We start from the raw sequence: 16,087 nt of genomic DNA, 5'->3' as shown, positions 1-16,087 counted from the left end.
CATTCCTTTTGTGCAGATGCTAAGACTGAGGTGCAGAGAGTTAAGCAACTTGGTTACATCATCAGTAGGTAGCAGGGCTGGAGTTCACCCCGAGTTGAATTGAGTCCAAAGCCTGTGCTTTTACTTACTGTTCTGTTGTTGAGTCCCTCAGTCAACAGTGTCTGACTCTTTGTGACCCCATGGACTGCAGCAAGCCAGGCTTCCCTGTCCCTCACCATCTCCCCGAGTGCGCTCTGTTTGAGTCTGTGACGCCATCCAACCATCTCATCCTCTGTCATCCCCTTCTCCTGTCTTCAATCTTTCCCAGCATCAGGATCTTGTCCAGAGAGTCAACTCTTCGCATCAGGTGGCCAAAGTATTCTTTCCAGTGAATATTCAGAGTTGATTTCCTTTAGGATTGACTGGTTTGATCTCCTTGCTGTCCAAGGGACTCTAAGAGTCTTCTCCAGCACCACAGTTTAAAAGCATCAATGGTTTGGCATTCAGCTCTCTTTATGGTCCAAATCTCACATCCATGTATGACTACTGGGAAAACAATAGCTTTGACTAGATGGACCGTTGTCGGCAAAGTGATGTCTCTGCTTCTTAAAATGCTATCTAGGTTTGTCATAGCTTTTCTTCCAAGGAGTGTCTTTTAATTTCATGGCTACAGTCATGGTCCGCAGTGATTTTGGACCCCAAGAAAATATAGTCTGTCCCTGTTTCCATCCTCCCCCCCATCAGTTTGCTGTGAAGTGATGGGACTGGATGCCATGATCTTAGTTTTTTGAATGTTGAGTTTTAAGCCAGCTTTTTCACTCTCCTCTTTCACCCTCATTAAGAGGCTCTTTAGTTCCTCTTCACTTTCTGCCATGAGGGTGGTGTCATCTGCATATCTGAGGTTATTGATATTTCTCCCAGCAATCTTTACTCCAACTTGAGCTTCATCCAGCCCAACATTTTGCATGACGTACTCTGCATATAAGTTAAATAAGCAAGGTGACAATATACAGCCTTGACATATGCCTCTCCCAATTTTGAAGTAGTCTGTTGTTTTCACGTCTGGTTCTAACTGTTGCTTATTGAGCTGCATACAGGTTTCTCAGGAAGTAGGTAAGGTGGCTTGGTATTCCAAAAATTTAAGAATTTTCCACAGTTTGTTGTGATCCACATAGTCAAAGGCTTTAGCGTAGTCAATGAAGTATTTCAACTTTTTCTGGAATTCCCTTGTTTTCTCTATGATCCAACGGATGTTGATAATTTGATATCTAGTTCCTTTCTACCTCTTGTCTAACAGCATCTGGAGCCCATGTCTAAACCCTAATACAATCACAAACAGGGCCAGTGACATTGCATTTAAGCACCTGTTGTTGTCATATCTTGGGACCCCAGCAGGATCCAGACACCGTGCTAAGGTCACCAGTGTATCATTTACTTCCAGCCTTGAATGAAACAATTCACTGCATACCACCCCCAGAGATGTGACATCAACCACCTGGGAGGCAGCGAGGGATGAGGAAATCTCAGTATCTGCTCAGCCCTCTGCACCTCACGTTGCAGGGTTTTGTAATGAAGATTTTCTCTTTTTTGATAACAGTAACTTTTCTGCTTTTGCAAAACAAAAATTTTTAAGTTCCTCTTGTATAATTAACTAGATTTTATTTAGAGGATAATTGTAATTCATGTTTCTTAGAAAAAAATTTCTATAGCCTTTTATTTCCTACTATTTTAGCAAGTACTCTAGAAATAATAATGAAATATTGGCCACACTAGCATCCAGGATTCTATTAAACTGAAATTAAATAAAATAATGAAACTGCTCAATCCTTAGACTGAATAAGCTCACAACCAAGAGCTCAGGTGAACCCTCCCATCCTTCAGCACATCCAGGGAATCCAGTAGTCAGGGATATTTGCAATCAAGACTTTTGAGACATTCACTGCGGAAGGGAGCTGGAGCATAGCATCACAGAGAACCCCTCTCCTGGGTCCAGCACTTTCACTCTGAGCTTGCACATGAGATAATGAATGAGATTTGTAATCCAAAGGGAGTGGGGGTGGGAACTAGGAATGAGCAGGAAGCAATATTTCTTTGAGTATAGCTTTTTGTGAAGCTTTGACTCTTAGAACCATACTCATGTTTCACAGACTCTAGGAGGAAAATAAGGAAAGTAAGAAAGTGGTTGCAAACTAAATACATTGAAATAAACTAGGGGACTTCCCTGACAGTCTGGTGGTTAAGACTCCATGCTCCCAATGTAGGAGGTGTGGGTTCGATCCCTGGTCAGGGGATTAAGATCCTACACTCTGCGGGGCAAAAAGAAAAACAAACAAACTCCTAGGATGACAGGGGAACCCCAAATAGGATATAAACAGAAATAATGGAACCTAACGGTGTATTGTGCTGTGTTAAGTTGCTTCAGTCGAGTCCAACTCTGTGTGACCCTATGGACAGTAGCCCATCAAGCTCCTCTGTCCATGGGGATTCTCCAGGCAAGAATACTGGAGTGGGTCGCCACGCTCTTCTCCAGGGGATCATACGACCCAAGGATCGAACCACATCTATTTTGTCTCCTGCATTGGCAAGTGGGTTCTTTACCACTAGCGCCACCTACAAATGAATAATAATACCACACTGAAGGGCATGGGGAAGAAAATAACTAACCTGAGTCGATTTGAGAAACAATATTTATTTTGACCAGATACAATAAGGCTCAAAGCAAAAAGAAATGTACACAAATGTAGTTTATGTAAATGTGTTTTTACATAGCGGTATCTTAGGAATTCTGAAAATACTTTACATAAAGATTTGAGTAAACAAATAGATCGTAGATAACAAGAGTCATGTTTCTCATTGTCAGAGAAAGGCATTTCAAATGTGGGAAAGAGATAATCTACAATAAACACTGTGGGCTCGGATTGGAGTCAGAGATATCAGTATGAATCCAAGGGACAGTCTACAAAACAACCTGCCCAAGTTTGACAAAAATATCAATGTCATAAAAGATGAAGAAAGGCTAGGTTTAAAAAAGACTGAAAGATGTAACAAGTTAAATGCAACAAACGATCCTGGACTGCACCTGGGAACAGAATTTTTTTTTTTTTTTTGGCCAATGAGGGCATTATTGGGACTATTGGCACATTTTGAAAAAGATTTACAGATTAGATAATATTTCCAAATTGGTGTTAATTTCCTGGCCTTGAGTTTTACAGTGTGGTTATACAGAAAATAATGTCTGGCTTTTAAGGGAAAATACACTAGTATTTAGGGGCGTGCATGCTTCAGTGGTGTCCGACTCTTTGTGACTCTATGGACTGTAGCCTGCCAGGCTCCTCTGTCCATGGGATTCTCCAGGCAAGAATACTGGAGTGGGTTGCCATGCCTTCCTCCAGGGGATCTTCCTGATCCAGGGATCTAATGGATGGGTCGCATCTCTTATGTCTCCTGCATTGGCAGGCAGGTTCTTTACCACTAGCACCACCGATGAAGCCTTATTGAGGGGCATTTATTTACAAATATTTCAGAAGTAAATATAATTACTGTTCTTACAACTTTTTCTGTAAGTTTGAAATTATTTCCAAATAAAAAGTTAAAATAATTGTAGATTATTGGACCTCACCTTTGACCCACTGGATCAGAAAATCTGGGTCTAGGGTTCAGGAATATGCAATGAAGGATGTTATTTACTGTGTCAAAAAATACTTTAAAAGGGCTTTGATCTTAATTTCATAAAAGTTCTTAATTTCCAGGGGTTCTGTCATGCCTGGTTTCTCACATATTTGAGAGAACTCTTAAAGATGCACAAAGCTTTGTATTAGTATGCTTGGGCTGCCATAACAAAATACCATAGAATGGGTGGCTCAAACAACAGAAATTTATTTTCTCACAATTCTGGGGGCCAGAAAGTCCACAGTCAAGGTTCTGGCAGGATTTGGCTTCTGCTGAGAGCTCTCCTCCTGGCTTGCAGATGGTTCCTCTCTTTGTCCTCACATGGTGTCTCACAGAGATCTCTGGTGACCCTGGCTCTTTTCCAGGGACACCAGTTCTATCAGGTCAGGGCTCTACTCTTAGAGCCTCATTTAGCCTTGTTGTTGTTCAGTTGCTCAGTCGTGTCTGACTCTGTGACCCCAGGGACTGCCGCACGCCAGGCTTCCCTGTCCTTCACCATCTCCCAGAGCTTGCCCAAACTCATGCCCATTGAGTCGGTGATGCCATCCAACCATCTCGTCCTCTGTCGTCCCCTTCTCCTTCTGCCTTCTATCTTTCCCAGCATCAAGGTCTTTTCCAATGAGTCGGCTCTTTGCATCAGGTGGCCAAAGCATTGGAGATTCAGCTTCAGCATCAGTCCTTCCAATGAATATTCAGGGTTGATCTCCTTTAGGATGGACTGGTTTGATTTCCTTGCAGTCCAAGGGACTCTCTTTCTCTAACACCACAGTTCGAAAGCATAAATTCTTTGGCGTTCAGCCTTCTTTATGGTCCAACTCTCACATCCATACATGACTACCTCCTTAAAGGCCCTATCTCCAATACAGTCACCCAGGGTTTAGGCCTTCAACATATGAATTGGCAGGGGAGAGGGATTCAATTCAGTCCACAACTACCACTGCATAACACCACTGAAGTCAAGATATCGTTGTAGCTTTAATTAGGACCACACATAAGGTTTTGTGTCCTCTGTTGTCCACATTGAATCTGGGTCTTGGGTCACACTTCTACCGTCTATGTCCCTCAGATCTGAACCTTGAGCCTGGTCCTCTGTTAACTCCTCCAGTTTTACTGCCACTCAGGTCTGACTTGCACCTGGGTCTCTGTTAAATTTTCTCTCTACACAAGTTTCTGTTAATACTTCTGCCATCAATGAGCCACTTTTGGGGCATCTAACTTATGTTTCTGTTAAGTAACTATTCCATCATCAGTTCAGTCTGGCATGAAACCCAAACCCAAGTTCTCTTTTTATTTCTTCCTTCATCAATGCCTCTTCTCATCTGTGAATCAAATCCAAGTCTCTTAACACCATTAGTTCCCCTCTCTGATCTGTGTATTAAACCCAGATAACAGTTGTAGATTTTACCACCAATGGCCCTATTTTCTATCTGACTACCTGTTAAATCTTTAATCATCAGTGACCCTCAGGTTTAATCTCAAACCCAGGGCTCTGTTAAGTATTCTACCACTGTGCATATGTTGCTTCAGTCATGTCCGACTCCTTGGGACCCCATGGACATTAGCCCGCTAGGCTCCTCTGTCCATGGGATTCTCCAGGCAAGAATATTGGAAGGAGCTGCCATTTCCTTCTTCAGGGGATTCTACCACCAGTGTACCTATATTCTAGGCCTTAAACCTGGGTCTGTGTTAACCTATCCACACTCAATACTCCTGTGATCTTGGTCTAGAGTCTCTACTGAGGTTTCCACCATTTTCTTTGTCTGGTCTTGAACCTAAGCCTTTGAAACAATTTTGACATAACAGCCTGAGCCCTTCAGTGATGCCCATCTAGTTTGAATTCAAACCTGATCTACTACCAGTTGTCTCCCCCTGTGTCTCAATCAAATTTTCCACCACCATCGACCCTTTAGTTTGACCTCAAAATTAGGCATTATGGTAGACAGAATAATGGTTTCCCAAAGATGTGCATGTCCTAATCCTTGGCTTTGCTTTCTTACACGGGTGGAGCTAGTGGTAAAGAATCTGCCTGCAAATGCAGGAGACATAGGAGATGTGGGTTTGATCCCTCAGTCGGAAAGATCCCCCGGAGGAGGAAATGGCAACCCACTCCAGTATTCTTGCCTGGAGAATCCTATGGACAGAGAAGCCTGGCAGGCTATGGTCCATAGGGTTGGACACGACTGAAGTGACTGAGCACGCATGCAGATGTGATTAAGAATCTTGAGATGGGAAGATTATTGTGGATTATCCAGATGGGTCACAAGGCTCCTGATAACAGAGAGGGAGGAGTGGCAGAGTCAGAAAAAGAGGTGAGATGATAGAAACAGAAGGTCACAGTCAAAGGAAAATTTGAAGATGCTATACTGCTGGCTTTGAAGATGGGAGAAGGGGTCTTGAGGTAAGGAAGCTGGAAAAAGCCAGAAAATGGGTTCTCCCTAGAGCCTCCAGAGGGAGTATAGCCCTGCTGACACCTTGATTTCAGCTCAGTAAAACCCATTTTGGACTTCTGACCTGCAGAACTGTAAAGTAATAAACTTGTGTTGGTTTAAGCCATGTAGTCAAAGCTATGGTGTTAAGCCAACATAAGTTTGTAGTAATTTGTTACAGCAGCAATAGGAAAATAATATAGGCTCTTTGAAATGTTCCACCATTGACGCCCACCTGGTCAACATTCAAACCAGGTCCTTGCTAACTCTTCCGTCATCCATGACTGTTGGTGTGACCTCAAATCCCAGTCACCGTCAGCTATTCCACCATCACAATCCCTTTATATGTCCTCCAACCTGGGCCTCTGTTAATTTTTTTCAACCTGAATGAATCTCTGATTTTACCTTGAACTCAGGAATCTGTTATCTATTCCACCATTAATGGGTTCTGATCTAGATGTAGGATCTAGGATGTTGAGGGTAGTTAACAGTCCCCTTGTGTCTACATATTACCCAAGGAGGTAATATATAGAGGTCTGTTCTTGGAGGTCTGTTCGCTTTTTCACTATCAGGGCAATTTATGCATGAATCTTTTCTCAAGCCTGTTAACTCTTTCCCTATTGTTGCTCCCTGGGGTCTGTACAATGACTACAGGCCTCAGTTAAATCCTCCGCATCTGTGCTCCTTTGACGTGTACGGAAAATCAAGCATCTGCTAACTCTTCCATTGTTAGTGCCTCTTCTCCTATGTGCATTAACCCCAGCCCTCATTTAATGCTTCTGTCATAAGTGCTCATTACATGTAAGCTTAAAGTCAGTTCTTGCTTGACTCTTTCACCATCATTGCCCCTTTGGTATAGGCTGTGAATTGTGGGTCATTGTTAATTATACCACTATTAATGTTTCCCTGATATATCTCAAATTTGGGTTTAAGTTGACATTTCCAGTTCCAAAGCCTCTCTGGAAGGACTTTGGAACTGGGCCAACATTCCACTATCAGGGCCCTTCTGGTTTGACTTTGAAAGCAAGGTTTTTGTTGTTTTCTCCACCCATACACCCTGTTAGAGGTCTTGAATCCTAGGACATTCTTAAATACTATACCACCAGTGTTAGTCACTCAGTTGTGTCTGACTCTTTGCGACTCCATGGACTGTAGCCCACTAGGCTCCTATGTCCATATGATTCTCCAGGCAAGAATACTGGAGTGAGTGGCCATTCCCTTCACCAGGAAGTCTTCCCACCCAGGGACTGAATCCAGGTCTCCTGCACTGCAGGCAGATTCTTTACCATCTGAGTCACCCCTTGGTGGCTTGCTTGCTTCCTTAAGCGCTCCTCAATATAGAACCTATGCCTTTCTCAACTATACAATCCCGCTGTTGGCCAACCTCAATCTAGCCCTTTGTTACATTTTCTAAAATCAATGCCCCTTAGCGTTTACCTTGAACCTCTGATTCTATTAAACTCTTTTGACTTTGATATGAACTGCAAAATGCTGCTTCTGCCCACTTTAAGTGACGCGGGCAGTTAAGTCCAGGCTGTGAGTGACAGGAGTGGGCGGGCCTCTCTGTGTTCGAAGGAGCCAATGGCAGACTGTGAGTGACAGGAGCGGGCGAACCCTGACCTGCGGAAGGAGCAATAGGACGCAGAAGGGCGATGACACTAGGCAAGGAGTGGTGCGCTGCGAGTGTACTCTAAGCACCTAAATGAATACAAACATTGTGTCAAAGCACTCTTCACTTTCTCCAGAGGCTCTAGAAAGGAGGCTTCTGCAGAGCATCTCTCAGGCCTTGATTCCACCATTTTTGTTACTGGCAGAGCTGGGCTCTGCAGCTGGTTCTGAGTGGACGGAAGATAAGATGATGCGCCATCCAGACCCACCAAGGAAGGCTAGAAGGGAAGGGAGTTTCCAGGGATGTTGAGCCCATTTGTGCAAGCGGGGAGCCAAGCCTGGCTTGAGAAGATGTTGGGTCCTGATTGCAGAGCCAAGGTGAGGGGCCCAGCTGAGTGATAGGCATCTGTGTGGACAGTGAAGGGGCATGTGGAAGGACTAATGAGGGGTCCTTTGGACTGAATGATGTGAACAACAGTGATAGGGGAGTCTGGAGGATCAGGCATAACGATGTGTGGGATATGTGATAGGGAGTTTAATGGGGATAAGTGATGGGAGATTTGTTAGGTGAAAATTACTGTCTGTAGGGTGAGAGATCAGAGAAGGCAATGGCACCCCACTCCAGTACTCTTGCGAGGAAAATCCCATGGATGGAGGAGCCTGGTTGGCTGCAGTCCATGGGGTCGCACAGAGTCGGACACGACTGAAACGACTCAGCAGCAGCAGCAGTAGCAGTGTGAATGATGGGATTTCAAGGGGTGAGCAAAGGAGGTCTATAGGGTGAGTGAGAGGGACCTGCGATGAGTGATGGAGGGTCTGTTGGGAAGGTGATGGGGGATCTGTGAGGTGAGCAATAGGAGGTCTATAAGATGAGTGATGAGGTTCTATGGGGACAGGAATGGGAATGTGTAGGGATGTCATGTTGTGATTCTTTGGGATCCATTATGGGTGGCTCTTTTAGACCAGTAATACATCCATGAATAAACAAAAATCCCCACCCTTGTGGTTTCAGCATTCCAGTGGAAGAGTCAGACACTGAGGTTTTGATTTATTTTCCCTGATGACTACCTTTTCATATATGCATTGATCACTTGGAGATCCTATTTTGTGAGGTGCCTAGTCAGATCTTTTGCTCATTTTTATTTTGCATCACTTGCTTTTTCCTTATTGGTTTGTAGGAGTTGGTTTCATATATTTGGATACCACTCTTTTACTTGTGATATGTGTTTTGCAACTATCTCCTTAATTTTTGGTTTCTCTTTTCCTTATGTGGCTTTGAATACCAAAGAGATTCTTGCACTGTTAAGGACGTTCTAGGACCTGGAACAGATTTCCCAACCTGGGGATCTGGCAAAGGGACTTAGAACCCCCAGGGAATTTGACTCTAGAGGCCAGTGTGATTTGATTACAGAACTTCCACAGGGCTGGGTAAACAGACTCTTGGAGGGCACAAAGAAAACCTTGTGCACACCAGGAGCAGTTTCCCCACAAGAAACTGAGCCAGACTTGCCTGTGAGTGTCCAAGAGTCTCCAGCAAAGGCGAGGATCAACAGTGGCCTGCTGTGGGGTCAGGGGAGCTGAATAAAACAGTGGGTACATAAGTCCTTTTGAAGGAGGTTACCATTGCCATAGTTTGGCCTCAATCCAAACAACATGGAGGGAACACAGCTCCACCCATCAACAGAAAACTGGATTTAAGATTTACTGAGCATGGCCCTGCCCATCAGAACAAGACCCAGATTCCTCCAGTCAGTCTCTCCCGTCAGGAAGCTTTCACAGGCCTCTTATCCTTATCCATCAGAGGGCAGACAGACTGAAAACCACAATCACAGAAAACTAACCAAACTGGTCACATGAATTGCAGCCTTGTTTAACCCAATGAAGCAATGAGCCGTGCCATGTAGGGCTACCCAGGATGGACGGGTCAGGATGGATGGTGGAGAGTTCTGACAAAACGTGGTCCACTGGAGAAGGGAATGGCAAGCCACTTCAGTATTCTTGCCTTGAGAACCCCATGAATAGTATGAAAAGGCAAAAAGATAGGACACTGAAAGATGAACTCCCCAGGTCAGTAGGTGGCCAATATGCTACTGGAGACCAGTGGAGAAATAACTCCAGAAAGAATGAAGAGACGGAGCCAAAACAAAAACAGTACCCAGTAGTGGATGTGACTGGTGATGGAAGTAAATTTCCATGCTGGAAAGAACAATATTGCATAGGAACCTGGAATGTTATGTCCATGGATCAAAATAAATTGGAAGTGGTCAAACAGGAGATGGCAAGAGTGAACATCGACATTTTAGGAATTCGTGAACTAAAATGGACTGGAATGGGCGAATTTAGTTCAGATGACCATAATATCTACTACCATGTGCAAGATTTCCTTAGAAGAAATGGAAAAAACTGAAAGTGAAGTCGCTGAGTCGTGTCCGACTCTTCGCGACCCCATGGACTGTAGCCTTCTCCATCCATGGGATTTTCCAGGCAAGAATACTGGAGTGGATTGCCATTTCCTTCTCCAGGAGATCTTCCTGACCCAGGGATTGAAGCCAGGTCTCCCGCATTGTAGGCAGATGCTTTACCGTCTGAGCCACCAGGGAAGATGAAATGGAGTAACTCTCATAGTCAACAAAAGAGTCTGAAATGCAGTACCATGTGCAATCTCAAAAATGACAGAATGATCTCTACTATTCAATATCACAGTAATCCAAGTCTATGCTCCAACCACTGATGCTGAAGAAGCTGAAGTTGAATGGTTCTATGAAGACCTAATAAGACCTTCTAGAACTAACGCCAAAAAAAGATGTCTTTTCATCATAGGGGACTTGAATGCAAAAGTAGGAAGTCAAGAGATACCTGGAGTAACAGGCAAACTTGGCCTTGGAGTACAAAAGGAAGCAGGGGAAAAGCTAACAGAGTTTTGCCAAGAGAATGCACTGGTCAGAGCAAACACCCTCTTACAACAACACAAGAGAAGATTTTACACATGGACATCACCAGATGGCCAGTACCAAAATCAGATTGATTTTTTTTTTAAAGATGGAGAAGCTCTATACAGTCCACAATAACAAGACCAGGAGCCGACTTTGGCTTAGATCATGAACTCCTAATTTCAAAATTCTTTGATATATAATAGTAAGAATTATAATAAGAATATTCACAGCTACTGTGTGCCAGGCACCATTATAATAAATTCTAATGGGATTAACTCATCTAATATACCCAGAAATGCTTTGTGCTAGGTACTATTATTGTCCCCATTTTTCAGATGAATAGACTGAGGCACAGCTAGTGCATGGTCTAGACAGAACTCTAAAGCAGTGAAGTCATAAATAAGGGAACAACCTTATAAAAATTTCTTTGTATATTTGTATAGGCCAAATTCTTAGACATAAGTATGCTAAGTTAGAGAAGAAGTGTATTTAAATTGTAAAGAGTATTTCTTAAATTCTATTCTGTATAATCAGCTTCTACATGTAGCTACAAATCATTTACAAGGAGGACCACTTCCCAATATTTTCTCCACTACCAGATAGCATCAGCGTTTTTCATGCTTGTTGTTTTCATGGTTGAGCATTATATCTTCTTTTCGTCTGCGTTTCTTTAATGATTAAATGAACATCAGCATCTATTCACATATGTATTCACCATTTTGTGTTTCTCTGTAACTTTTCCATTTCCTTCTTTGTCTTTTGCTTATTGCTTTCTAACAGCTTTTTGTGTATAAGTAATATGAACTTTGAAGTACACATTAAAACTTTTTTCTGGCTAGGTGGGGATTTATCTCTCAACCTTTTTGTCGGTTCTCACTAGAATGCAAGATCCTCAAGGGAAGGTATTTTAACCAGGTTTCTTTCCTATTGTATCCCCAGTCCTTAGACATTGCCTGGTATTCAGCAGGTGCTCAATAACTGCTTGTTGAGTGGATGAATGTGTTTTTCACTTAACAATATATTTTAGAGACTGTTGCATGTGACTCTATGTAGAGTTTCCTTACTGCTTTTTATGACTCCATATGGTATTTCCTCGTGGGGATTGAAGCATAACTGATTCATCCAATCCCCCATGAGGCTGTTTACATACTTTTGCTACTATAAACAGTACTATAGTGCAATATCTTCATATGTGCTATTTTGCTCACGTATATGAGTATTTATATAGAATAATTTCTAGAAATGGAATCGCTGGTCAGAGGATATGTACATGTAGAATTATGATGAATATTGCCAAATTAATTGCCCTTAAAATATATTGTACTAGCATATACCCACAATTTGAGTGTGCTTGACATTGTCACCAACTCAGTGACTTATCAAACTTCAATCTTCAATAAAATATAAAGGAAATGTGATGTCTTATTTTAATTTGCATTTCTCTTTATGCAAATAAAGCCAAGCATCATTTTACATGCTTAGAATCCATTTGCATTCTCTTTTTTTGTGAATTGGTAGTCATGTCCTTTGACTATTTTTTTAAGTTGTTTGTCTTTTTATTCTTGCTTTGTAGGAAATCTCTCACTCTATTGAGGACATTAACTTTTTGTCCATCCTGTGTGCTGTGCCTATATCTTCTCTCCAGTTCATTGCTTGTTCTTTGAGTTATGATATATTTTGCCATGCAGTATGGAAAGTAGTTAAATTTATCAGTTTTCCTTTGTGGCACCTGTGTTTGGTAGCATGCTTTGTTAGAAAAGTCTTCTCCACTCTAAAATTATGATATTTTTTTAAAGCAAATCCATCTCTCCTGTGTTTATTTTATGGCTTCCCTTTTTCTTTGTTTAAATTTTTGTTAGATGTAAATTTTTTCATGGGTACAGAATTAAATAGAGAATTCAACTTTACATTTCTTTCTGATAACTACCCAGTTTTGAGTAATTTATCTTTTCTATACTTATATGAAGTGCCACCTTTCTTATGTATCAGATTTTCCACTTTTATTTGCATCTATTTTTAGGCTCTCTTGGAGAAGGAAATGGCAACCCACTCCAGTATTCTTGCCTAGAGAATCCCGTGGACAGAGGAGCCTGATGGGCTGCTGTCCATAGGGTCGCACAGAGTTGGACATGACTGAAGCGACTCAGCATGCATGCATGCATTGGAGAAGGAAATGGCAACCCACTCCAGTGTTCTTGCCTGGAGAATCCCAGGGACAGAGGAGCCTGGTGGGCTGCCATCTATGGCATCGCACAGAGTTGGACATGACTGAAGTGACTTAGCAGCAGCAGCAGCAGCTTAGGCTCTCTACTCTGTCCTGCTAACTATTCTTGCTAATGGCAGGGTTTCATATTCTTTTTCTCATTAAATATGCCACACAAAGTACAAAATAGGCATCCTACAGGTATTGCTGTGGTAAAAATGATCAGAATGAGCAGATTGTACAAGAATATGCTGTTACAGGAACCAGTGACATTTGAGGATGTGGCTGTGGACTTCACCCAGGAGGAGTGGCAGCAGCTGGCCCCTGCTCAGAAGACCCTACACAGGGATGTGATGCTGGAGATCTATAGCCACCTGGTCTCTGCGGGTAAGGGAAAATTCTCTGTATAACAATGAATCAAGTCCTCTTCATCTTTCAGAAATGTTAAGACCATGACCTTTATGACTTTCTACAAACAGGATGTTTTATCATTTCAGTTTTTTATGTTTATATTTTTGCTATATCTGGAATTGATTTTTGAGAGTTAAAGATCTAACTTTGCTAAAGGAGTTCCCTTTTTTCTCCTCATGAGTTTCCGAGCTGCCACAACCAAGGCGATTGTAAGTTTTCCTTAACAGGGTGTTCAGATTTAAAACTAGACATAATCTCCAAGTTGGAACATGGAAAGGACCCGTGGATTACAGAGAGTGAGTTGTCAAGGAGGACCTATTCGGGTAAGTGAGAATTGGGGAAATGGCTTATAGAACATTTTCTTCTTCCTTGACATGAGTGGCTTCCTGTCTTCCTTAAAATTTGTTAGTTGTCCTTTTTAATATCCATCAGCCTCCTTCTTAAAACGTCTGTTCATTCTTGTTTTCTTTTTGGTGTCTATTTTACCTTTCTCTTCTTCTTTCAGGTAGAGAGCAAAGCTCTGATTCTTGTCAGCAGATCATTTCTAGGGAACTTTCGTTTCAAATGGAGATACTGGAAAGAGCTCCAAAGGATAATTCATCGTACTCTGTCTTTAAAGTCTGGTATATTGATGGTCAGCTAGATAGATATCAAGGAAACCAAGGCAGGGTTTTGAGGCAGATCACAGTCTTCAGCCATGAAACCATGACCAAGAAGAGAGGCCCTAAATGTAATGTATTTGGAAAAATATTCAGTGGATGCATAGACCTTGATCCTTCAAGTAAAACACTCCATCACTTTGATTCATGTGAAAAGAGCTTGAAATCTAATTTAGACTCACTGACTTGTAATAGGAGCTATATAAGAAAGAACCCCATTGAGCGATTTGGATGTGGGAAACCACTTAGCTATAGTTCTTCCTGTTCTGTGCCTGAGAAAATTCACGTTGGAACGAAATCCCATGCACATAGTCAATGTGTAAAAGTTATAAATCATAAGCAAGCCCATATTCAGTATAAGAAAGTTCACGTTGGGAAGAAACACAATGTAGTGTGTGTGGGAAGGGTTTTGTTAAGAAGTCACAGCTTGATATACATCAAAGAGTTCATACTAGAGAGAAACTGTATGTATGTGGAGATTGTGGAAAAGCCTTCAGTGAGAAATCACACCTCATTGTGCATCAGAGGATTCACACTGGGGAGAAATCCTATGAATGTTCTGAATGTGGGAAGGCCTTCTCCCAAAAGTCACTCTTCATTGTTCATCAGAGAGTCCACACTGGAGAGAAACCTTATGAATGTTTGGAGTGTCAAAAGGCCTTCTCCCAGAAGACACATCTCATTATACAGCAGCGACTTCATACCAGAGAGAAGCCCTTTGGATTCAGTGAGTGTGGTAAAGCTTTCTGTGAGAAATATCACCTTTTTATACACTAGATAACTCATACTGAGGAGAACCCTTATGAAAGTACTGAATGTGGGAAGACTTTCCCTCGGAAAACAGCTTGTCATCCATCAGAGAATGCATACTGGAGAGAAACCCTGTAAGTGTAGTGAATATGGGAAAACTTTTGGCCAGCAGTCCCACCTCATAGGACACTGAAGAATTCATACAGGAGAGAAACCTTATATATGTACTGACTGTGGGAAGGCTTTTTCCCAGAAGTCACACCTCTCTGGACACCAAAGGCTTCATACTGGAGAGAAACCTTATGCATGTACAAAATGTGGAAAAGCCTTCTCTCAGAAGTCACCTCTTATTATACACCAGAGAATTCATATAGGAGAGAAACTGTATGAGTGTAGTGAATGTGGCAAAACGTTTTCCCAGAAATCACCTTTCATTATTCATCAGAGAATTCATACAGGGGAGAAACCCTATGAGTGTCAGTTCAGTTCAGTTCAGTCGCTCAGTCGTGTCTGACTCTTTGTGACCCCATGAATCGCAGCACGCCAGGCCTCCCTGTCCATCACCAACTCCTGGAGTTCACTCAGATTCACGTTCATCGAGTCAGTGATGCCATCCAGCCATCTCATCCTCTGTCATCCCCTTCTCCTCCTGCCTCCAACCCCTCCCAGCATCAGAGTCCTTTCCAATGAGCCAACTCTTCACATGAAGTGGCCAAAGTACTGGAGTTTCAGCTTGAGCATCATTCCTTCCAAAGAAATCCCAGGGCTGATCTCCTTCAGAATGGACTGGTTGGATCTCCTTGCAGTCCAAGGGGCTCTCAAGAGTCTTCTTCAACACCACAGTTCAAAAGCATCAATTCTTCAGCACTCAGCTTTCTTCACAGTCCAACTCTCACATCCATATATGACTACTGGAAAAACCATAGCCTTGACTAGACGGACCTTAGTTGGCAAAGTAATGTCTCTGCTTTTGAATATGCTATCTAGGAGTGTACTTACTGTGGAAGGACCTTTTCCCTGAAGTCACATCTTATTTTACATCAGAGAGCTTATACTAGAGAGAAGCCATATGAATCTAATGAATGTGGAAAGGCCTTCTTTGAGAAGTCTCCACTAGTTGTACATCAGAGAATCCATACTAGGGAGAAACCTTCCGAATCTGCTGAGTACGGGATAACTTTTTCCCAGAAATCACAGATGATCACACACCAGAGAACACACACAGGGGAGTAACACTCCAAATACAGTGACTATGGGAAGGTCTTCTGCCAGCAGATATACCTCACTGGACATCAGAATCCATGTAACATAGAAACCTTATATACTGATATATATTTTGCAGCCAAAGATGGAGAAGCTCTATACAGTCAGCAAAAACAAGACTGGGAGCTGACTGTGGCTCAGATCACGAACTCCTTATTCGCAAATTCAGACTTAAATTGAGGAAAG

At 42.4% G+C, this 16,087-nt stretch overlaps 1 protein-coding gene across 1 annotated transcript; it reads left to right on the top strand.

Annotated features, from left to right (window-relative positions):
• Positions 1–13,045: 13,045 nt before the first annotated feature.
• On the top strand, positions 13,046–15,804 carry LOC102186683 (zinc finger protein 300-like; the record flags this gene model as incomplete). Its single annotated transcript, XM_013977184.2, has 4 exons — positions 13,046–13,205; positions 14,334–14,615; positions 14,848–15,128; positions 15,629–15,804. Coding segments are annotated over exons 1-4 (899 nt in total), but the record flags the coding sequence as incomplete, so codon positions are not given.
• Between the last annotated feature and the right edge of the window lie 283 nt (positions 15,805–16,087).

Source organism: Capra hircus, unplaced genomic scaffold, assembly GCF_001704415.2.
Source record: "Capra hircus breed San Clemente unplaced genomic scaffold, ASM170441v1, whole genome shotgun sequence".
In the NCBI taxonomy this organism is placed as follows: Eukaryota; Metazoa; Chordata; class Mammalia; order Artiodactyla; family Bovidae; genus Capra; species Capra hircus.
Note: the sequence above shows the minus strand (reverse complement) of the source record. Positions and strands in the feature narration are given on the sequence as shown.